The following is a 25,146-nucleotide window of genomic DNA, read 5'->3' as shown; positions in this document are numbered from 1 at the left end:
GTATAGTTTCATTTTCTCTGTACTGGCAGAGAAGCTTGAAGCTTCTCCAGGCTTCCACTGAGAATGCTTACCATTGTCATTGCATCCTTCTGTCCAGTGTTTAGCAACTTGAGTTTTCTCTCCAACTGCAGTCTGTTTTCTGCCTTTGAAAATTAGTTAAAATCTGTTAAGTGCTGGGCTCCCTCCTCCCCAGCACTGTCATAGATTATCCCTTAGAGTCATTTCAGTGGGTTGTTGGGAGGGATCTATCATTTTGAAACAGGTGTCCTCTTTAAAATGCTTCAGGCATGAATGTATTGTCAAATTTACTTAATTCTTTTTTAGATTTTTAAATTAACATATATATAATTTGGGTACGCAGTGGTGAACAGAATAGACATAAACTTTCCCCTTGCAGAATTTCAGTCTGGCGGATGAACAAACCTTCAACAAATACCTTATTAAAAATTGTAGTAAGTGTCAAAGCGAAGACAACAGGATGCTATGTGAAAAAATATCAGGCTTCAGAGATGATAAGAAGGAAGGATCTTCCTTTGTGTTTGTTGAGGAATAGAAACATTTCAGGGACAGGAGTTGTTTGACTTATGGATAAGCATGGGAACTTTAATCTTAACTCTTTTTTTTCAACTCGAGAACAAAGCTTCATCTGTTCAAAGGAGTACTCCCCTATATTTTGTTGTGCATTCCAGTGCCTTACAGATCCTTTTTTAATTGTCTAACTCCTAAGCCAGTTTCTTTTTAGAGTCTGAAAATGAGGAATCACCCAATTGAGCTATCCCTACAGATAATTGTTGAAAATGTACTGAACATGGAAATATCTCAGATCTCTGTTCTAAGTATTAAAAATATTTTATATTAGCACATTGAGAGAATATCCTTAGATATATTCTATTATGTTCTAATGAGCTTCCCCCCGCTCTTTTTGATAATGTCCTCAGTTTCTTCTGAGACTTTTTCTTTATAGTTATTTGCTTCTTTTAACTTCTTTTGATACTCCAGTGGTGAACTATTCTGTTTTGCACCCATGCAGGTGACCTTTTTATACTAGAGTAATGGGGGAGGGCTGTTACAATTTTTTATCTGATAACTTTGACAGGTTATTTCTTTCCTTCTTGAGTGTAAACTTTTAACTTCTTTTGGGATCTTTGCTCCATTTTTATCCCCTTTTCACTTATCCAGAGAACTTAAATTGCTTTTTTTTTTTTTTTTTCCATTTCCGCTACCACTACTCATACTTCACTGCCAGGACTTTGAAAAAATGGTGGCTATATCTCTGTGCCAAGTTTGACTTGTTTTGCCTTGGGAATTGCCAAAGTGTAGCTTAAAATCCTGCAGGTGGGCCATGCAGCAGAACAGGATATCTTGAGGTGGATCCTTTTCATCAGCAGGTTGTTGCTGTAGATGAAGTTCAGAAAACTCTCCTCCTCCAGGCTCTGGCAGTCCCTGAAGCCTGAATTTTCTGTCTTACCAGACACAGGGGTGTGAGGAGTGGACATCCATCTTAGAACAATGGCTGATGACTCTCGCCCGTAGCTGCCGCCAGACTGCCCTTAGGTTAACTCTTGATTCCTTATAGCTGTGTAGTATTTCTTATAAGGTTTAGTTTGTTGTTGTTGCTGTTATTTTTAACATAATTGTATTTTTTTAGGCTTGTCTTGATTAGTTAGGAAAATCGGGACAATCAAAACTTTAAAAGAGTTGGTAGAATTACATTATATAGGGGTGGTTCTGGGGTTAAAATGTAATGGTAAAGACTCTGGACTCTGGGGTCAGATGACATAGTTCAAATCACTGCTCTTCCACTTCCCAATTATATGATTTTGGATAGTTTTGGCAAATTATGTAACCTCTCTAAATTTAAAAATTTCTCACCTGTATAATGAGAATAATTAAACTACAATCTGATGCCATTAGAATAATCCATAGTAAAGCAGCTAGCACAGTATTTAACTTCATGATTGTGGTGAAGAGTAGAGGAGTTATTGCCTGTAAAAGGCTTAAAATAGTAGCTGGGAAATGATAAACTATTGGTAGCTGTTTTTATTGTTATTCGGTAAATGTTGGTTTGTGTCATCTTTAGCATATCATAGGCCACGGTTTTCTCTCCACCTAATTAGGTTTTCCTTTTCTTTTTGTAGAATGTTCTCATTGTGATAAAGGAGGTTCTCCCAGTTTTCTGTTTGATCAGTATTACTGGAATCAGAAAATAAAAGCTTATTGTTTTTCCTAATGATTTGTAAAAATGTACATGAATAAAAAAGTAATTTGCTTTGACCTCTTGAAGAGAATGAAAAATACTAATTTGTGTTAACTCTTACACAGCTTTTGATGCTGTTTAGTTTTATTAACCATTTTCCTTTTTTTTTCCCCTGCTTCTATTTCTTTTTAAACTACTAGGAACATGTTTGACAAGTTGAACCGTGATGCCTTTCAAATCGTTTCTTATTTTTTGTTTCAAACACTGGACCAGTCTCTCACTAAAGAAGTTTTCAAGTGAGTCAAATTATTTTATTTTCTTTTGTAAGTAGTCATTCTCAAATTTGAAAAGGGAGTATGCTCTGATATAAGCCAGAATTTCAGCTTTGACCTTTCACTAGTATGAATGGATGTCACAAAAGTCAGGTTTGAGTCTTACAAATTTAGTGTTTAACCTTTGTAAATCTGAGTGATTTTTCTTTGGTACTTATCTTAAAATCATATATTTTAAAATCATTGATTATTTTATAGATAAGACTTTTGTTTTATAAAATTAGTTCCTAACGTTCTTCTTAGTCACAATTATTAGGCAGAACAGTTAATTGGTACCAATCTATCTATGTAGTTTTGCATTACTTTTTTTTTGTTTTTTGCTGATTGCCCCCTGCCTTACTCCTTTTCCTGTAGGCAGTGTGACTTGTTTTGTCTATTTTTACTTTTTAGGTGTCTCTAAATCCTTATTTTTGTCAGTGATACATAAAAGTGTCAAGTGCTGTAGGTGAAAATCATTCCTATTAAGTTTAGTCTAATGTTAGATACTGTTGAGTATTAAATAGTCAAAGGAGGAGATAAAAACATGAATACCACTAAACCTTGGTTCCAAGTTATTTTGCATGTGATTTTGGGCTTCTACCACCAGAAAAAGTGTTAAAATTTGTTTTAATATTTATATTGTGCTATTATCCTCTTAAATAGAAAAGCACAGGGTCAGGGGCGCCTGGGTGGCTCAGTCGTTAAGCGTCTGCCTTCGGCTCAGGTCATGATCCCAGTGTCCTGGGATTGAGCCCGCATTGGGCTCCCTGCATCAGGCTCCCTGCTCGACAGGAAGCCTGCTTCTCCCTTTCCCACTCCCCCTGCTTGTGTTCCCTCTCTCACTTCTCTCTCTCTGTCAAATTAAAAAAAAAAAAACCTTAAAAAACAAACACAGGGTCTGCTTGAGGATTCTTTCCTTCTCCCTCTGCCCTTCCCCCCACTCGCGCTGTCTCTAAAAATAAGGAAATCTTAAAAACCAAAGAAAAGCAACAAGTAAATGCATTGTTTAGGCATTGTTATTTTTGATAATTTATTCTTAATATTTTGTGTCCAGTTAAAGCTATGAGTGACCAGGAGAACATGTGTATTTAAAACATCTTTTTTGGAAATCTCTATCATTAGCTATAGGACTTACTCTGCCCAAATAAGAATTGATTTTCTCATCTTTTTTCCCTTTTTCTGATTATAAACAAAATACAGTTCATTTTAAGTAATTCAGGAAATACAGAAAGATATAAAGAAGGAAGTAAATAGGGATGCCTGGGTGGCTCAGTCGTTAAGCGTCTCACTTCAGCTCGGGTCATGATCCCAGGGTCCTGGGATCAAGCCCCGCATCAGGCTCCCTGCTCAGCGGGAAGCCTGCTTCTCCCTCTCCCACTCCCCCTGCTTGTGTTCCCTCTCTCGCTGTCTCTCTCTCTCAAATAAATAAAATCTTTAAAAAAACAAAAAAAAGGAAGTAAATATCATTCCTAAACTCACCAACCAGAAAATACCACTATTGACATTCCAGCCTTTTAGTCCTTTTTTTCCATGCATACTTAATTTTTTATATGACTATAGAATGTATGTTATGACGTAGAAATATTAAAAAATGGGGCCCTAAACAAATAATTATGCTTCAGAATAAAAATTTATCAGGGGAAACAATAGGTAAATTTTAAGTCTATTATTTTTGACTAAAACAGAGGCAAAACTTTTTAATAATTTTATATGTTGTCTATCGACAAAACAGTAGCACACACTGACTATGATACGGGTTATCTCTAGGAGTTCGAAGCTCTCATGTCATTCCTTCTGTGCTCTTCCTGTGCAACCATTTATGTTTCTCTCTTTCTCCCCCCAGGCTTAACATACTAGTTTATTTACACCATCTTTTTGCATTAGTCCAGTGAATCCACTGAGAGTGTTGTCTTCTTTAGGTGATTTGTAGTAATTTTAATGGTGATTCGTTCCTTCATTTAACATATTATACACTGATGATTTGTGGTAAACTGAACTCAACCTTATAGTAATTTATAAAGAAAAAGACCCAGTTTCTCACAGGTTGGTGTCCTTCTTTAGTTGAAATCTACAAATGTTAGCCTTGGTTCATTTAGCATTAATGTTTCTAGTATAGGATATAAGTTTCACATCTAAAAATTTTGCTGAGTTTTTTTGTTCATAATTCTAATGCTTTTATATCTGTTTTTAAGGCTTTGTTGGCCTCCATTTGACCAAAAGAGTGACAGTGAATTCCGGAAACATTGCTATGAATGGTTAAAAAAGATTTCTGTAAGTATTCTCTTTCTGGAAGATGTAAACTTAAAGAAGTTAAAAACTACATCAAATTTTATTTTTGGCTTTATTGAAGTATAATTGTACATTAATTTTTTGGAGGTGAAAACTTTTTAATGCTTTTATGCTAACAGTATAATAGCAAGGAACTATTTGTTACAATAATATTTTTGATGGTTTTTGGTTAGGATTCTGCCTATTTCTAGGAAACCATCTTTGCTGCCTAAGATGCATTGGAAATAGGTTTTGAGTTCTTGGGAGTTTATGTCATAGTTTTTGTTTAAAGAAAACTTTTTTGATGATAGAATACTTTAGCTTGTGTCCCCATATAGTATCAATAACTGTGGCTTTATATTATTATTATTATTATTATATATATTTTTAAAAGATTGTATTTATTCATCTGAGACACAGAGATAGAGAGAGAGAGAGCATAAGCAGGGGGAGAGGCAGAGGGAGAGGGAGAAGCAGACTCCCTACTGAGCCAGGAGCCCAATGGGGGGCTCGATCCAGGACCCTGGGATCATGACCCAAGCTGAAGGCAGATGCTTAACCATCTGAGCCACCCAGGTGCCCCTATTATAATTACTTTTTTGTGACCAAGTCCACTAAAAGTTTAGAAAGATTCAAATATTCAACTTCTGGTTCAAATGGAATAATCCTACATAGGAATTATGGCTATTATTATTATTATTATTTTTTAAAGATTTTATTTATTTATTATTATTATTATTTTTAAAAATTTATTATTTATTTGAGAGAGAGCATGTGTGAGGCATGGGGTGGGGGGAGGAGAGGAAGAGGGAGAGAGATATTTTAAGCAGACTTTGCTGAGTGCAGAGCCGGAAGCAGGACTCGATCTCATGACCCTGAGATCATGATCTGAGCCAAAACCCAAGAGATGCCTAACCATCTGTGCAGCTGGGGTGCCCCGGAATTATGGTTATTACTGAGAAGGTTATTATTGATAAGATCTTCAAATCATCTGATTTCTTTTTTTCATAGGTGGAATGTGGAAGTAGCTTTCCTCAAGTTGTTGGGTCCCTATTTCTTTCTCCTGGTGGTCCTAAGTTTATTCATCTGATGTATCATTTTGCAAGATTTGTTGCAATAAAATATATAAAAACCCATTCTAAAAGTAAGTTAAATTTTTAATAGGAATTTTTTTGTTTTGAGTTTTAAATTTTTACTGTTTTTCACGATTTGTAATTCATAAAGAGATTTTAATAAAGCAAGGTAAGATAAAAACATTAAATTACCTCACAAGGTAATAGTTAATATTCTACTGGAACTGTAGTTTGAAAGCCTCTAATGAACGTAAGTAACTATTCAGATAATTTTATTATGTTCTAATACAGGGGTGGGAAACATTTTCTATATAAGGTCAGATAGTAAATATTTTAGGCTTTGTGGACTATATAGGGTCTCTTTCACATATACCTCTTTGTGGGTTTTTTTTTTTTTTTTTTTTTTTAAATATAACCCTTTAAAACCATGGAAAGCATTCCTAACTTGCTGACCTCACAAAACTGGCCAGAGGGCTAAATTAAATTAGACTTGCAGGTTATAGTTTGCATCTAATACATTGTATTAAATGTTGTGTTGTGTTAGGTTTACTTTGGCTACTGTCAGTGTGTTGGAATTTTTTTGTTAGAAATTGCTGTTTCAAAGGGGTTTGATCTGTTTCCTAATTCATAGAAACAAAGTATTTGATTTTTAAGCTGAGACTTAAAAGAATGCTCTTTGTAGTTTATTGAATATGCTATTTTGTTTGATTGGTTTATGCTAGTAAAACATGGATAGGCAAATACAGAAGAGTTGATGCAATAAAGCCCCATCCATCTTCCAATTTCTAGAAGCAACCATTGCTGACATTTTGGTGTATTTTCTTTTAGTTTTTTTTTTTTTTTTTTCTTGCACATACTATATCTATACATATTTATTATTTTAAGTAAGTAATATTTTTCATGATTCAAAAATCAAGAAGTGAAAAAATTCTCCACCTAACTTCCCTTTATGGAAACAACCAGTGTAATCAAGAATACAGGCAGGGGCGCCTGGGTGGCTCAGATGGTTAAGCGTCTGCCTTCGGCTCAGGTCATGATCCTGGAGTCCCGGGATTGAGTCCCTCATCAGGCTCCCTGCTCGGCGGGGAGTCTGCTTCTCCTCCCTCTGACCCTCCTCCCTCTCCTGCTCTCTGTCTCTCGTTCTCTCTCTCTCTCAAATAAATAAATAAAATCTTTAAAAAAAAAAAAAGAATACAGGCAAATCTATCTATCTATATATATTCTTTTTTTTAAACCTTAAATGGTGACATACATTGGGTTTTGATTCTTGTGTTTTTCACACAACAGTATATATTGGAGATCATCTCATATCAGTTCAGAGAGCTTCTTCTCTGTCTTTAGAACTGCATATTTAAATGGATATACCATAATAGGTTTTTTTTTTTTAATATTTTATTTATTTATTTGACAGAGAGAGACACAGCGAGAGAGGGAACACAAGCAGGGGGAGTGGGGGAGGGAGAAGCAGGCTTCCCGCGGAGCAGGGAGCCCGATGCGGGGCTCGATCCCAGGATCCTGGGATCATGACCTGAGCCGAAGGCAGACGCTTAATGACTGAGCCACCCAGGTGCCCCAAGATAACATCTTTTTGATTCCTGAAAACCTCAGTATCATCTGTCTTTTGGAGGATCCAGTTTCCTACGACGTCTATGATACTGTCCACGAGGATACCAGTGGTGCTTAGTAGTAAAGAACATTTTGCGGGCGCCTGGGTGGCTCAGTCGGTTAAGCGTCTGCCTTCGGCTCAGGTCATGATCCCGGGGTCCTGGGATCGAGTCCCGCGTCGGGCTCCCTGCTCGGCCAGGAGCCTGCTTCTCCCTCTCCCACTCCCCCTGCTTGTGTTCCCTCTCTCGCTGTCTCTCTCTGTCAAATAAATAAATAAAAAAAAAAAAAAAAAAAAAGAACATTTTGCTAAGTTGTTCTGTCATGGGTCCTTGCTCAAATTGCTCATTTTTTTCTTCTAATCTGTTTTTCAGCACTTGGTCATGTGTTTCTTCATTATTATGCACAGGATCTGGCCGAGGAATAGGTTTTGTATGTTCATATGGAATGTCCACAGAAGGGTGGTAGCCTACTATTGTCCGGCCATCCGATGTCAAAGCAAGCTCTACTTTGCAGTTATAGTCCTCTGATAGAGAAGAATACGTAGATTTATGACAAACACAATATAAAGCTCAGTTTTGAATTGGAAATAAATGTTTCCAGATAGTTCTGTTTGATATTGCCCATTTTACTGCTGCTAACGCCATGGTGAATCAAGATGCTTATTAGGTGATGTGAAAGAAGATGATTTGAAGAGAAACTGATTTTAAAATCTTCCAGGGGCGCCTGGGTGGCTCAGTCGTTAAGCATCTGCCTTCGGCTCAGGTCATGATCCCAAGGTCCTGGGATCGAGCCCCACATCAGGCTCCCTGCTCGGCGGGAAGCCTGCTTCTCCCTCTCCCACTTCCCCTGCTTGTGTTCCCTCTCTTGCTGTGTCTCTCTGTCAAATAAAAAAAAAAAAAACAACTTTATAAAATCTTCTTCCAGGTATACCTATTTTCATCCCTCAGTCCGGGTCCTCAACCATAATAGGTTTTTTTTAACCAGTCTTTTGTTGACCAACATTTGGCTTCCCCCCCCCACTTTTTTTTTTTTTTTTGCTACAAATACAATGCTACAGTGATAAGCTTTATATATATATATGACTTTGTGTGTTCAAATATATATACATGTATATGTACACATGTATATATTACATATATACACATACACACATACACACCATATATATATATACACACATAGATACACACACACGTATATGTATATATGGGGTGTGTGTGTGTGTGTGTGTATGTAATTCCTGAAGACTATTTGCTTGGTCAAAGGAATTGTGCATTGTAATTTGCTAGTTTTTATCAGAGTATTTTCTGTAGATATTGGACAATTTATACCTCTATCACCAGTGTATGGAGAATTTCTGTTTTCCCAAAGGCTCCACAACATTGTGTGTGGTCAGACATTTTTATCTTTTTAATTTAGGTTAAAGTGGAATCTCAGGGTGGTTTTAATTTGTATTTTTCTTATTTAGTTAGAATGAAAATTGTTTCATATATTTAAGAGCAATTTGTATTCTTTTTGTACTCTATATTCATAATTGTCCATTTTTCTCTTAAGTTATTGCTTTTTTCATTTATAGGAGCTCTTATTTATTACTATCCTTTCTCTATGATGTGATATGTAAACATTTTTTTCCAGTTTATATTCTGTGCATGATTTTTTTTTTTTAAAGATTTTTATTTATTTATTTGACAGAGAGAGAGACAGCGGGAGAGGGAATACAAGCAGGGGGAGTGGAAGCGGGAGAAGCAGGCTTCCTGCTGAGCAGGGAGCCCAATGCGGGGCTCGATCGCAGGACCCTGGGATCATGACCTGAGCCGAAGGCAGCCGCTTAACGACTGAGCCACCCAGGCGCCCCATGTGCATGATTTTTAAAAACTTATACATGTGATCTTGCTGTATAAGTATTTGCATATTTAAAATTTAATGCAACATAAGCATTGTTACCAGTTTTTCTTTCCAAAGATGGTCTACTCCAATTACACGTAGCCCAAAGTATTTTATATGAAATATGTATGTTTGGATTTAGCAAGAGTTTGTTGTGTTTAAGGCTGCTTTTTTTTTTTTAAGATTTTATTTTATTTATTTATTTGACAGAGAGAGATAGCGAGATCAGGAACACAAGCAGGGGGAGTGGGAGAAGGCGAAGCAGGCTTCCCGCTGAGCAGGGAGCCCGATGCGGGGGCTCGATCCCAGGACCCTGGGATCATGACCTGAGCCGAAGGCAGACGCTTAATGACTGAGCCACCCAGGCACCCTGTGCATAAGGCTCCTAAGCATGGGTTGTCCTTTTCCTATTTCTGATTTAAAACAATTCCGGTCAACATGTTTAGTCTCTAGATTACTTCTACATTCAGTGAACTCCTCCCCGGTTAAATATTTAGAATTTGTGGTTTCTTTGGGGGTAGCACTGGGACCTGGATTTGTAATTTTTTTTTTTTTAAGATTTTATTTATTTATTTATTTGACAGATAGCGAGAGCAGGAACACAAGCAGGGGGAGCGAGGCAGAGGGAGAAGCAGGCTTCCCGCGGAGCAGGGAGCCCGATGTGGGGCTTGAACCCAGGACCCTGGGATCATGACCTGAGCCGAAGGCAGACGCTTAACGACTGTGCCACCCAGGCGCCCCTGGATTAGTAATGTTAAGTGCAGTGGAGTGGTCCCTGTTTTCCAGAATATCAGTCTTTATTGTATTGAGCCATCTTTTTTTTTTTTTTTTAAAGATTTTATTTATTTATTTGACAGAGAGATAGTGAGAGCAGGAACACAAGCCAGGGGAGTGGGAGAGGGAGAAGCAGGCTTCCCGCTGAGCAGGGAGCCCGATGCGGGGCTTGATCCCAGGACCCTGGGTTCAGGGCCTGAGCCGAAGGGAGACGCTTAACGACTGAGCCACCCAGGTGCCCCTGTATTGAGCCATCTTAAAGTAGGATTTATTACAGCCAAAAATGTGGACTCTGAAACGTTTGGATGGATTGTTGTCAGGGTCTGCTTTTTTTTTTTTTTTTTAAAGATTTTATTTATTTATTCATGAGAGACAGAGAGAGAGAGAGAGAAACAGAGGGAGAGGCAGGCTCCCAAGAAGCAGGGAGCCCGATGCGGGACTCGATCCCAGGACCCTGGGATCATGACCTGAGCCGAAGGCAGACGCTTAACCATCTGAGCCACCCAGGCGCCCCGTCAGGGTCTGCTTTAATCATTAGTAACACAGGCAAGAATTACTTGAGAAGTGGAGAGTGGTTTTGTTTGGTTGTCCTATTGGTCTTACTAGATAGAAAAATAAAATGATGGCAGCAAAGGAGGTGTTGTGATCTCACCTTATCTCTTTTAATTGATTTTCTTCCTTTTTTGTGAAAAGATCCTGTTAAGTTGCTTGTGTATAACCGTGTATTTGTTCATGGATATATCAAGCTTTGATAATAAGAATTATTTGGAGCAGATAGACTTCACAGTTTTTAATTACGTAAAACAACTCAACTTCAGATACCGTTTTTTAGTTGCCTACTTAAAAATAGGTTTCCTTGTTTTTGTTAAAATTAGTTGTATCTGTTTATGTGGCATATCAGTTTTTAAGGAGTTGTTAGTTGTATGAGTTGTTAATCTCTTAAAATTATTTTCAAATATTTGATGTTTGATATTTGATAATTTCTATGATCTCATTTGTTTTCCATGTAGATTCTTGTATACGTTCTACCGAGACATTTAATGTAAAGCCACAAGATATGCACAAATGCATTGCCAGATGCCATGTAGCACGTAATAGATTTTTACATGTTTTGCAAAGAGAAGATTGTGTTACCCGAAAGTATCAGGAAAATGCACAGTAAGTAATACATTGATAGAAAATGAAAATTCCAGGGGTGCCTGGGTGGCCCAGTTGGTTAAGCATCTGACACTTGGTTTTGGCTTAGGTCGTGATCTCAGGGTTGTGAGATCTAGCCCTGCTCAGGGCTCTGCACTGGGTGTGGAGTCTGCTTAAGATTCTCTCTCTCCCTCTCCTTCTGCCCCTCTCTCACGCTCTCTCTTTTTCCCCCACCCCTCCCAAAAGAAAATGAAAATTCCTTTCTTTTTTTTTTTTTTTTTAAGATTTTATTTATTTATTTGACACAGAGAGAGACAGCGAGAGCAGGAACACAAGCAGGGGGAGTGGCAGAGGGAGAAGCAGGCTTCCCGCCGAGCAGGGAGCCCGATGCGGGACTCAACCCCAGGACCCCGGGATCATGACCTGAGCCGAAAGCAGACGCTTAACGACTAAGCCACCCAGGCGCCTGAAAATTCCTTTCTTCTTGAACAAATGTCATTAGTGTACCTTCAGTGGCAGTAATCCTTGCCTACCACAAAACCCCTTCGTGTCCTCTTTTCATTTTAAAGCCAGATAACTTCTTTTTTTTTTTTAAAGATTTTATTTATTTGACAGAGACACAGGGAGAGAGGGAACACAAGCAGGGGGAGTGGGAGAGGGAGAAGCAGGCTTCCCGCCAAGCAGGGAGCCTGATGCGGGGCTCGATCCCAGGACCCTGGGATCATGACCTGAGCCTAAGGCAGACGCTTAACGACTGAGCCACCCAGGCGCCCCAAAGCCAGATAACTTCTGAATACGGTATTTTAAAACTGTGCATACTGTATGTGAAACTTTAGAGCAAAGGAAAATATTACTTTAGTTTAAAAATTCAGTATCTTAGGTGTTTTGCTTTTTTTAACATGGATATATATTTTTAAGCTGTAATTGTGCTCATTCTATTTTGTATTCTTTTTTCTCTTCATATTCTGTAAATTTTTCCATATTGCCATAGTATAATGCTTTTATTAAAAAATTCAAAATTATTTTTATTTTTAAAATTTTCTAAAATATATTCCTTTTAATATCTACTTAATAGTCTGTTGAGTATCCATTAAGTAGATATTCCGTCAAGTAGGTATTCCATAGTTTCTTTAACCATCTCATCTAATGTTATGTTTAGGTTCCTCTTTTCAGCAATTTTTTTTTTCACTTTATAAAATTTATTAAGAAGTAGGCACAAAACAATCCAGCCTATTCTAAGTATGATGAAGTTCATACCCAAAGGAAGATTCATTGCATTTGTGACTACAGGATTAGTCAGTCTTCTAGTCAGATGAGACAATGGGAGTCTTCCTTTGTTGGAGGAGGAAGCCAACCACACCAAATGGAGCTCTATGTCTAGGGAATGCCTCTGTCCAGTGGTACTTTTCTGTGATAATGGAAATGCTGTATAACTGCATTATCCAACATAGTAGCGAGTAGTCACGCATTGCTACTGAACATTTTAAAGATTTTATTTATTTATTTGAGAGAGAGAGAATGAGAGACAGAGAGCACGAGAGGGAAGAGGGCAGAGGGAGAAGCAGACCCCCGCTGAGCAGGGAGCCCGATGTGGGACTCGATCCCGGGACTCCAGGATCATGACCTGAGCCGAAGGCAGTCGCCTAACCAACTGAGCCACCCAGGCGCCCGCTACTGAACATTTTAAATGTATCTAATATGACAAAGGAACTGAATTTTTTATTATTTTAAATTTAAATATAAATAGCTGTATGTGGTTGGCATTGTCAGCAAATTTTTTTTTTTTTTTAAAGATTTTATTTATTTATTTGAGACAGAATGAGAGAGAGAGAGAGCACATGAGAGGGGGGAGGGTCAGAGGGAGAAACAGATTCCCTGACGAGCAGGGAGCCCGATGCGGGACTTGATCCAGGGACTCCAGGATCATGACCTGAGCCGAAGGCAGTCGCTTAACCAACTGAGCCACCCAGGCGCCCGTCAGCAAATTTTTTTTTGAGTTATTTCTGTGTGCCAAATATTGTTGAGGCATGGTCCTACAGCATTAAACAAGACAGGCAAGGTTCCTACTCTCAAGAAATAGAGTGTGTCTGATTTTATGTGATTATAAACAACTACAGTAAGACAACTTTTTAAATGTTGTGTCATCGATTGTGAAAACTAGAAAATCCTTTGAAATCACCTTGAAACTACAATGTCGCCTGTCGTAGGTAACATTTAAATTTATCCCCTAAGTATGTGTGACAAGGATAAGAGAGCAGAGTAGTCTTACTTCCAGCATTTTTATTTGAAGACAGTGTATATGAGCCAAGAAGTCCTGGTCCATTTCAGTAGCAACCTATATATTAGATCACTCCTTTAACTCCTGAAGGAAGTCTAGACTCCTTTAGCTGGCTGCTGGGTGTATTTGGAAGAGTAGTCTTTAGAAGCCTAAGCAAAAATAAGAAATGGGGGAAAATATCAAAGTGGTCTATACCAGTTAATTGTAATGGAATTATAGTTGTCATTTATATGTTTTCTTACAGACTGTCAGTTAAACAAGTACGAAATTTGAGATCAGAATGTATGGAGCAGCAAAACCAAATAAAAAAGTAAGTGACTTTTAGATCAGAGCTGGAAGTTGCCTTAGTGCAGCTCCTGCATTTTACCAGTAAGAAAACTGAGTCCCATAGGATTAGAACATAATTCTGATTCCTAGTTCAGTTCTTCTAATTTATTGCTTTCAGGACGCCTGGGTGGCTTAGTCGGTTAAATGTCTGCCTTCAGCTCAGGTCATGATCCTGGGGTCCTGGGATCGAGCCCTATGTCAGGCTCCCTGCTTGGTGGGGAGCCTGCTTCTCCCTTTGCCTCTCTCCATTTGTGCTCTCTCGCTCTCTGTCAAATAAATAAATGAAATCTGTAAAAAAAATTTATTGCTTTGAGCTTGAATTTTATTTTTGTTTTTAATTGAAATGGTTATTAGTGGGTGGATTTATAGATCAGTTCGCTCTTTTGGTGGTAAATTACCATGAGATTTTTAAAAAATGACTAATGAGATCATTTATTTTTTAACTAGAATGGAACCCTATGATGACCAAAGTAATATACAAGAGAAAATCCAAAAGGTGAGGTAACTTTTATATTTCTATTTATATTTTAAAGGAGAAATTTAATCTTTCTTACTTTTGTGATGTGCAATGTTGACTTACTTAATTGGACTCTTATATTCTCTGTTTTTGTCATTTTTTTGTAAAACTTACTTTTTTTTTAAACGCATTAGTAAGTGATATATAAAGGTATCAGTAGGGTGCCTCTAAAAAGCGTGAATAAAATGGAAAAATTAACTTATAAGACTAAATATATAGAAAAGCAGTTTTAAATATGGTTAAAAGTTCAGCTTGATTGTAACTTAATCAGTAGTATTAATTTATGTAAATAAAATATGTTAACTGAAGGGAGATGGTAAATATGGAAGAAAAATGAGAAGTCACATTGAAGCTGGCTTGGCAGTAGGGAGGAATCTGGCAGACATAAATAATCTGAGGTTTGGGGCGCCTGGGTGGCTCAGTTGTTAAGCATCTGCCTTTGGCTCAGGTCATGATCCCAGGGTTCTGAGATCGAGCTCCACATTGGGCTCCCTGCTCGGCGGGAAGCCTGCTTCTCCCTCTCCCACTCCCCCTGTTTATGTTCCCTCTCTCACGGTCTCTCTCTGTCAAATAAATAAGTAAAATCTTAAAAAAAAATAATAATAATCTGAGGTTTTCAGAGGATGGCTTTGATGTGAGATTGGAGTGTTTTCTTAGGCCTTTGTGTTTAGATGAAATCTCTCTCAAGCTCTTTGTTTTGTTTTTATGATCACTGAGCTGCTTTGAGTGTTAATTTGGCTTCCCAGGCAGTTTGTCACTGGAAAAGGTGAGTCCCCTCCTCAGGAAATAATTATTCATCCATTCAGTGAATTTTTATTGATCACCTGCCATGTGCCAAGCATTCTAGGTATTAGAGCTACAGCAGTGAGGAGGCAAAATCACTTCCTTCATGGATCGTCCAGCTTCGGGACTATGAATACTTCTGTTACTGAACATAGTATCTTTGATTGTATATTTAATAGGTTGATGTGAAACCTGTTTAGAAGTTTTCACATTGATCTCTCCTGACTTTGGTTAATGTTCACTTTCCCTGAGTCCGGTCAATTTTTTTATCCATTGACAAGATAAAAGTAAAAATCTGAGAACAAAAAAAAAATCTGAGAACCAGATCCTGGATCTTTGTCCACCAAGGAAATGTCATCCTGTGAGACCTGTAGACTCCTAGCCAATGAGTCTTCTTTGGGGACAACTTTACCTTGTACCGTGGGAAGACACAAACACAAACATGGGTATAATTATTGTATTTCCCTGCCCACCTCCCACCTTTATAAATTCTTTTAAGGCATCACATATGTACAAAAAAGTGCAAAAGTCATAAGTGTATAGCCTGATAAAATTTCACAAAGTGAATAAACGTATGTAAGCAGCATGGAGTTTAAGGAACAGAACATTAGCCCAGAAGCCTCAGGCCCCCTTTCATTTACAACCATTTCCCCCCCAAGAGTAAATACTTTTCTCCCTTCTTATATTAAAGATTAGTTTGCCTCTTCTTGAACTTTATATACAGGGGAGTATATAGAATATATTCTTTTGTGTTTGTCTTCTTTGACTCATGCTGTTTTATCTGTGCTGTTGTGTCTGTGGGTTGTAGTGTGTTCATTCCCAATGCTGTGTAGTGTTTTATGAACTTAGCACAAACATTTTTGTTTTTTTTTTACTCTAGGTAGATGTTTGGGTTAATTGCAGTTTTTGACTATTACAAATAGAAATGCTATGACCATTCGTTAAAATTTTTTTTACTATTTTAATTGAAGTATAGTTGGCACACAGTGTTATGTGAGTTTCTGGTATATGGCATAGTGATTGGACAACTCTTTGTTACGCTGTGCTCACAAGTGTAGCTACCACCTATAAACATTCTTACACATGCATTTAATGAACATAGATGGGTTAGTATATGCCTAAGATTCTTTGCTTTTAAAGAAGCATGGTTTTTCATATTTTAACCTTTTGAAACTTGAATGACTCTTAAAATTGATGTGTGGTGGTTTTTTTTTTTTCTCCTCCAAAAATTTTTTATTTCTCCCTGAAAAGTTTCTTTTTCTTTTTTTTTTTTTTTTAAGATTTTATTTATTTATTTGAGAGAGATTGTGAGCTGGGTGGAGGGGCAGAGGGAGAGGGAGAAGCAGGCTCCCCGCTGAGCAAGGAGCCTGATGCGGGACTTGATCTCAGAACTCTGGGATCATACCTGAGCCGAAGGCAGATGCTTAACCGACCTAGCCACCCAGCCGTCCCTGCCTCAGAAGTTTCTGTTAGATTGGTGGCATGTCAAAACACAGGAAATGGTAATTCCATCTTGGTAGTATGAAGTTTCTTAGATTTGTTTTGAAAACCATGGTGGGCTTAATTCTCCTGAGAAATTATTATTTTTTTTCTCCTGAGAAATTCTTTAGTTTGAAAACCCCTTTGGAAGTAGTATCAGTGCTTTTATTTTATTATTTTTTTAAAGATTTTATTTATTTATTTATTTTTTAAAGATTTTATTTATTTATTTGACAGAGACACAGCGAGAGAGGGAACACATTTGGGGGGGAGGGAGGGAGAAGCAGGCTTCCTGCCGAGCAGGGAGCCTGATGCAGGGCTCGATCCCAGGACCCTGGGATCATGACCTGAGCCTAAGGCAGACGCTTAACGACTGAGCCACCCAGGAGCCCCAGTATCAGTGCTTTTAGATAGTTAATTAATTTTCTCACCAGAAATCATTACAGGAATACTTCATTTGTTCCAGGGAGTGAGCATATATTTGTATTTTACATTTCTTTGATATATGTACAGATTATGTGTAGACTTTGTCTTTGTTTTCAAAGGTTCGGTCTTTGTGGGCTTCAGTGAACGAAACACTCATGTATTTGGAAAAAGAAAGAGAAGTTGTTAATGCAGTCCTTAATCTTGTTAACCAACATACTTTAGATGGAACTAATGTTGCTATCAATATTCCAAGGCTCTTACTTGACAAAATTGAGAAACAAATGTGTCAGGTAAGCATTTGATACTAAGTAAACTGTTGAGAAAACTCTTTATGTAATTATTATATATAATGATAATAAATACACGTATTCAACATATAATTAATATATAATATGTAAATATAAATAATATACTTTTTCTTACAGTGTTTTTCTGTCTTCAGAATTTATTTTTGTGACTAGATCTAGTAAAACATCATCGAGAGGGTTATTGTTAATTGTGTATATATTATATATAACAGTGTATATGTTTGTATGCATTAGCTTTCATTAATTGTTCATCCCTTTTATAGTGCTACATCATACAGTGGAGAGATGGAGGAGGTTACTTAGTAGGAAGATGATATGGTACTGGTTCTTTATAAGCACTCAGGGAGAGCAGCAATGATCTCCTATTTGCTGCATGTCTTATTAAAATGTCTCTACCCTGTGGTTTCTCTTTCATCTTGATGCTATTAAGTATTTTAGTCTTTTCTTCCATTAGCTTTTGTGACCTCAGTGTCTTTGCTCTCTTGTGGTTTTTCAGACTGCTGTTCTCAGTTTTTTCTACTGAATCCTTTTTCTCTAACTTTCAAATGAAAGTGTTTTCCATGGTTCCTTTAGTGCCTACTTTTCTTTCCCACAATTAGTCATCTGTATTTTCTTAATTCTGTGTTTTCATCAGTGTCCTATACAATAGTATTCCCAAATTGGTATTTCCAGTCTCTCTCTGTCAACCCAACTCCATCGAATTATTTCCACTTGCTTATATGACATTTCCATCTGGATAACCTGTATTTTTTTTCTTAGTGAACTCATAATCTATTAAGTATCTGCTATTAAGTATATGCCAGGCATTAATTATAGTATAGGGGAATACAAAGGTAAAATAGTGTTGTGATGGCTGAAAAGCTTTCACTGTAATAGGTAACATGCCAGGCACTGCAGGTTCCTGTAAAAATCAGAGTCTGCAAATTCAGATTCCTTGAATCCTTACCCTTTTTGTTACACACAATTAGCCTATATTACCTATCTGGCCTCTAAAATAGAGGCTATTCCACAAATAGCCTATAGGCTAATTGCGTGTAACAAAAGGGGTAAGTGATGAGGTCTTTGGGAAATAATTTTTATGTGAAATCTAAGATTTTTGGTTGATTGGCAACAATTCAAATGATTTTAAAATACTGGAATTGTGCAGGCCAAATAAACATGTCTAAGTTTGAATTCAGCTGTTATGGGCCATCACTTTGCAACTTTTTTTTTTTTTAAAGATTTTATTTATTTATTTGACAGAGAGAGAGAGAGGCAGCTAGAGAGGGAACACAAGCAAGGGGAGTGGGAGAGGGAGAAGCAGGCTTCCCGCGGAGCAGGGAGCCCAATATGGGGCTCCATCCCAGGGCCCTGGGATCATGACCTGAGCCGAAGGCAAATGCTTAACAACTGAGCCACCCAGGCACCCCTCAATTTGCAACTTTTGTTAAAACATGAATTCATGATCTTTCACCAAACTTGCTCTTTCTCCTCAGTCTTTACTTTGCTTTCCATTTATTTGCATTTCTTTTAGTCTAGCTTGCAGCTTCTTTGCATAATATAAAAATATGGCACGACATGTTAAATTCTTTCACAGTAGTTTTCTTTGGACTAAAATTATTTACTTGGTTTCATTTTTGGGTAGACATTTGACTTTTTTCACTCTTCTTTAAGGTAACCTTTTTATATAGTAGTAAAAAACATAAATATATTTACCTAACAGTTTATTATCTTAAGAACCACTTTTTTTTCCCCCTCTGAATCCTTAGTTGCACATTGGAAATGTTTATGAGGCTGGAAAATTGAACCTGTTAACAGTTACTCAGTTATTAAATGAAGTCTTGAAAGTAGTGAAATATGAGCGTTGTCAGGCTGACCCAGCAAGACTGACAATAGACCTTCACTTCCTTGAAAAGGAGACCAAACTTCAGAGAGAGAGATTATCAGATCTGAAGCATATGAGGTACTGTAGAAAGATCTTTTGTTACATTATTGGGGGAGGAGTAAGGTGTTTTTGGTAATTTCTCAGCAGAGCTCATGTAGTTGGTAACTCTTTAGCCTTGGCAAACAAAAGGTGAACATTTTATTAGAGCTCAAAAACTCCCGGAGAGACACATTTTAAGTAGAAAGGACAATTAATGTAGTTTTCTTTTTTTTAAAAGATTTTATTTATTTATTTGAGAGAGAGAGAATGAGAGACAGAGAGCATGAGAGGGAGGAGGGTCAGAGGGAGAAGCAGACTCCCTGCCGAGCAGGGAGCCCGATGCGGGACTCGATCCCGGGACTCCAGGATCATGACCTGAGCCGAAGGCAGTTGCTTAACCAACTGAGCCACCCAGGCGCCCCTAATGTAGTTTTCTTTTTGTCTAGAATAAATTATTTGCCCTTAGTGATAATTCTTTGTGGAGTAATTTTCACTTTCTCAAGTTTTTCTTTGGAGTCTACTTAATAAAACTAAGCCTCAGAAAAATTTGTTATTTGAGTGGAGTAATTGGGATGTATGGGCTGCCTTTAAGAGTGGACAGAGAATAGGTGTAGAATTTTTTTTTTTTTAAAGATTTTATTTATTTGACAGAGCACAAGCAGAGGGAGAGAGAGGGAGAAGCAGGCTCCCTGCTGAGCAAGGAGCGTGATGTGGGACTCGATCCCAGGACCCTGGGATCAATAGGTGTAGAATTGGACTTGAGTTCAGAACTAGGGAAAAAGAATATATATATATTTTTTATTATGTATGTTAATCACCGTACATTACATCATTAGTTTTTGATGGAGTGTTCCACGATTCATTGTTTGTGTAAAACACCCAGTGCTCCATGCAGTACGTGCCCTCTTTAATACCCATCACCAGGCTAACCCATCCCCCCTCCTCCCTCCCCTGTAGAACCCTCAGTTTGTTTCTCAGAGTCCATAGTCTCTCATGGTTCGTCTCCCCCTCCGATTTTCCCCCCTTCATTCTTTTCCTTCCTGCTATCTTCTTCTTTTTTTTTTTTTTTTAAACATGTAATGTATTATTTGTTTCAGAGGTACAGGTCTGTGATTCAACAGTCTTAACACAATTCACAGTGCTCACCATAGCACATACCCTCCCCAATATTTTAAAGATAAATGGAGTAATAGATGTATGATTGCTTTCTGGTCTTAAAAGGAAATAAGTACTTAAGCTTCTGAATGTTAATTGTAAGAGTTTATTCGGTTCATATGTGCTCTACTGGTTGAACTTCCAGTTATGTTTTTTTTCCCTTTTTCTACAAACTGTTGTATTCTTAAATTTTACTCAATACTTTCATATATTCATGTTTTGAATCAAGTTCTTTTTTTATGCTATCATAGTTGTAAAATAAAAGAAGATCTCACCAGTATGAAACACTCTGTGGTTGAAAAACAAGGAGAATGGCATAAAAAGTGGAAAGAATTTCTTGGTCTGTCTCCTTTCAATCTAATTAAAGGTTGGACTCCAGTAAGTAATGTTGACTTGCCTTTTGGAGAGTAGTTTAATACAGGGCAGTCTTTTGATTTATGTTACGAATGATCTAGGAATGCTGTGCATGTGTAAGTTGTCATCTTTGCACTTGAGCCTAAAGTTTAAATGTTTTGGTTTCTGTAATTTTTCTTTTTCTTTTTTTTTTTCAAAGATTTTATTTATTTATTTGACAGAGAGATAGAGAGAGAGCACAAGTAGGCAGAGAGGCAGGCAGAGGGAGACGGAGAAGCAGACTCTCCACTGAGCAGGGAGCCCGACGTGGGGCTTGATCCCAGGACTCTGGGATCATGACCTGAGCCGAAGGCAGCCACTTAACCGACTGAGCCACCCAGGCGCCCCATGTTTCTGTAATTTTTCTAAGTGCATATTAGAGTATTCATCCAGCTGCTTTATGATTTATAGTTCATATTTTTAGATTTAGAGGATTATATTAAAAAGAAAATGAGACATTGAGGCACAGTTGGAGGACAGAGTAGTCCCCTTGTTCTAATATCGTACTCCTTGGTTTAAAAGTAGTTATAAGATAATTTACATGCTTGGTAATTCTGTCTTCATTAGGGGGAAACAATCATCCATTCATAGATTATCTTAGTAGTGTTATGTAAAAAAAAAAAATGTGTATTTCAAAATGATGAATTCTGTGTTTTAAGGCTGTGGATCTTTTACCACCAATGTCTCCTCTGTCATTTGATCCTGCCTCAGAAGAAGTATATGCAAGGAGTATTCTTTTGCAGTATCCTGCTTCACTTCCAGGTTAGTTATTTGTTTTTCTCTCTCTTAAACCTCCTTCCCAGTAGTATTTCTCACTATGATAGCAGCTTCTTTACAGTTTTGTCTTGTTCCCCCCCGTCCAGTTATTTTTTATTGTGGTGAAATGCACATAGCATTTTAGTCACTGCAGTGTACAACTCAGTGGCATTTAGTAAGTTTACAAAATTGTGCAACCATCACCACTTTTTAGTTCCAGAATGTTTCTGTTACCTTAAATAGGAAATCCTAGGGGCTCCTGGGTGGCTTAGTCAGTTAAGCATCTGACTCTTGTTTTTGGCTCAGGTCATGATCTCAGGGTCCTGAGTTTGAGCCCGCGCTCAGCGCAGAGTCTGTTTGTCCCTCTCCTTCCTCCTCTGCCATCCTCCCCCACACTCTTGCTCTCTCTCTCTCAAAACTAAATAAATCTTTAAAAAAAAAAAAGGAAATCCTGTACCCATTAAGCAGTCACTCCCCATTTTCCCCTTTCCCAATCCTTGGCGACCACAAATGTACTTCCTCTCTCTATCTGTGGATTTGCCTGTGCTGGATATTTCATATAAATGGAGTCATATACTATGAGGCTTTATGTGTCTGGTTTCTTTCACTTGCAGCATTTTTCACTTTGCACAATATTTTTTAGGTTCATTCAAGTTGTAGCATGTATCAGTACTTCATTAATTTTTATGAATACATTCTATTGTATGACTAAAGCATATTTTGCTTGTCCATTCAACCATTGATGGACATTTGGGTTGTTTCCACCATTTCACTATTATGAGTAATGCTGCTATAAACATTTGTTTACAAGTTTTTGTGTAGAAGCCCACAACTCTTTAACATGAAAGAATAGTACAATAATTACTTGAATACCACCTGTTTTGACTATCAGCATCTGCTACATTGCTTTATATGTGTATGTATGTGTTTTTGCTAAACCAAGTAAGTTCTAGACATTGTAACACTTCACTCTAAGTGTTTCAACATGCATTCCCATAAAAATAGACTTTTCCTATGTAACTACCCTAGTAATGTCACATCTAAAAAATTATAATAATTCTATAATACCTTTTTCCTCAACTATTATACCACTGTCACACCTAAAAAATTAATTTCTCTACAATATCTGATAATCCATTTTATATAAATATATAAATATATTTTTATTTATAATCCATTTATATCTTTATATTTTATATACATTTGTATTTTATATTTATATTATATATTTATAATCCATTTTATAGTTAATTCAGTTTCCCTAGTTGCCTAGTACTTGTGTACAAGTAATTGTTACTGAGTTCAGTAAATGTTAGATTAATAAGAGGAGGAATAAATGCATTAAAAAAACCTGTGAATTATGTAGCCAGGCTGGAGCATGTAATAGATGTAGGCCATAGTTGAGTTCATGGAGGCCAAAGGTCATGGCAGTAGTTAGCATAGGACCTAGGAAGAAATGGGTGAACATAGCTGGGATGGGTGATTGGTTTGGGAGTGAAGTGTACATACGGACACTGGTTAAGAAAGGTCATAGATTAGAGAGCAAGGCTCAGGAGAGGCACTAGCAAAAGAGTAGACATAGAAAAGACTGCATGGTTTGATGAATGACAAAGAGCTTCAGAAAGAGCATTATTTAGGATGATAGAATGACTCTTAGAGCTCTTGGCATATTTGATTGGCATTTTGTTTTCACTTCAACATAAAAAGGGCCATTGCCCTCTGGCAAGACTTAGGTCCTATGAAACCATAAATTAGTCTTCGTGTCCATTCGGAGATTTCTTTCTGCCTTGAAAGTGAGGGCATATTTGTGTCTGTTTAGGAAGTGCAGTGGAAGTTCACATTTTAGAAGCGTTTGATAGGTCCTTTGAGGTAATGCTGTCCTCCAGACATTGTAGAATTTGTACTCTTAGGATTCCTTTTTTTTTTTTTTCCCCTAAACAAGTAGAGCTTTGATCTGAGCTGGGGGACCTTAACATTATTTTATGCTTTTTGTAGTAAAACAACTTTTTTTCCTCCTACACCTTACATATTACATCTTACTTGAAATTTTCTTTTAAATTTTTTTTAAAAAATTATATTTCGGCATATTAAAAATTCAGGGAATAATATAAATAACCTCTTCACCAAATACTTTTTGTCAAAGTTTTGCAGTATTTTAGGATTTTTAAAAAAGATTTTATTTATTTATTTATTTGAGAGAGAGAGAGTGAGAGAGCACAGCAGGGGAGTGGCAGAGGGAGAGGGAGGAGCAGGCTCCCTGCTAAGCAGAGAGCCTGACACGGGGCTTGATCCCAGGACCCTGGGATCAGATCTGAGCCTAAGGTAGACACTTAATTGACTGAGCCACCCAGGTGCCCCTTTAGATACTTTTTAGACTTTATTTATTTATTAGAGAGAGAGAGAGCATGAGCAGAGGGAGGGGCAGAGGGATGAGCAGATTCCCTGCTGAGTGGGGAGCCTGACTTGGGGCTCAAATCCCGGACCCTGAGATCATGACCTGAGCTGAAGTCAGATGCTTAACTAACTGAGCCATTCAGGTGTCCTGCAATATTTTAGGTTTTTTAAAAATATATATATGTAGTTAGTCTTTGGGGATCCACCTTTCTTGACCCCATTCTTCCTGCATTTGCAGATGTGACCACTATCCTGAATCTTAAATTTATTCTGATGTACGTTTATAAAAATAATTTTACTACATGTGTATGGATCTAACTATATACAAGACTCTTCTGGCATATGAATAAATTTCTCTTATTATACTCCAAAATGTCCTGTGTAAATGTTTATATTTTGCACTAGGATCTAAGGAGGGTTCATTCATTGCTTTTGGTTGTTTTGTCCTCTTACTTTTATTCTAGAAAAATGCTCCTGCCCCCCTTTTTAAGTGACATTGTTAGAAATTGTTTTTAATAATCGTTGTGTGTTTAGATTTGCCAACACATTTACTGTTTTTTTTAGGTCCAGATTACTACTTTTATTCTCCTCAGAAGTATATCTCAAAGTATATATATATTTTTAAAAATTAAATTAAATTTTATTTGTTTATTTATTTATTTATTTAAATTTTATTATGTTATGTTAGTCACCATACAATACATCATTGGTTTTTGATGTGGTGATCCACGATCCATTATTTTCGTATATCACCCAGTGCTCCATGTAGTACGTGCCCTCCTTAATACCCATCACCAGGCTAACCAATCCCACCTCCCCCCTCCCCTTTAAAACCCTGTTTGTTTCTCAGAGTCCATAGTCTCTCATGGTTCATCTCTCCCTCCGATTTCCCTCCCTTCATTTTTCCCTTCCTTCTCCTAATGTCCTCCATGCTATTCCTTATGTTCCACAAATAAGTGAAACCATACGATAATTGACTTTCTCTGCTTGACTTATTTCACTTAGCATAATCTCCTTCAGTCCCATCCATGTTGATGTAGAAGTTGGGTATTCATCCTTTCTGCTAGCTGAGTAATATTCCATTGTATATATGGACCACATCTTCTTTATCCATTCATCTGTTGAAGGGCATCTCGTCTCTTTCCACAGTTTGGCTATTGCAGACATTGCTGGCATGA

General features: G+C 37.3%; 1 protein-coding gene and 2 pseudogenes across 3 annotated transcripts in view; 1 reads left to right on the top strand and 2 right to left on the bottom strand.

Annotated features, from left to right (window-relative positions):
- The window catches only part of HAUS6 (HAUS augmin like complex subunit 6), a 46,504-nt gene that overhangs the window by 1,435 nt on the left and 19,923 nt on the right, over nt 1-25,146 (top strand). The window contains exons 2-11 of one of the 3 annotated variants that reach the window (XM_081803006.1): nt 2,398-2,493; nt 4,701-4,779; nt 5,788-5,920; nt 11,123-11,270; nt 13,772-13,837; nt 14,302-14,350; nt 17,179-17,349; nt 19,116-19,309; nt 20,677-20,803; nt 21,478-21,580. In XM_081803006.1, the coding sequence (XP_081659132.1) occupies nt 2,398-2,493; nt 4,701-4,779; nt 5,788-5,920; nt 11,123-11,270; nt 13,772-13,837; nt 14,302-14,350; nt 17,179-17,349; nt 19,116-19,309; nt 20,677-20,803; nt 21,478-21,580 (1,166 nt within the window). Of the gene's footprint in view, nt 1-2,397; nt 2,494-4,700; nt 4,780-5,787; nt 5,921-11,122; nt 11,271-13,771; nt 13,838-14,301; nt 14,351-17,178; nt 17,350-19,115; nt 19,310-20,676; nt 20,804-21,477; nt 21,581-25,146 lie in introns of those variants that run through there. The other 2 variants (XM_081803007.1, XM_081803008.1) reach the window with 2 other exon arrangements.
- Nucleotides 892-1,496, bottom strand: LOC115943812 (gamma-glutamylcyclotransferase pseudogene; annotated as a pseudogene).
- LOC145717023 (large ribosomal subunit protein mL42-like) lies at nt 7,435-8,162 on the bottom strand (annotated as a pseudogene).

This window comes from Leptonychotes weddellii, chromosome 14 (genome assembly GCF_054177405.1).
Source record: "Leptonychotes weddellii isolate Sample4059 chromosome 14, ASM5417740v2, whole genome shotgun sequence".
NCBI lineage: Eukaryota > Metazoa > Chordata > Mammalia > Carnivora > Phocidae > Leptonychotes > Leptonychotes weddellii.
Note: the sequence above shows the minus strand (reverse complement) of the source record. Positions and strands in the feature narration are given on the sequence as shown.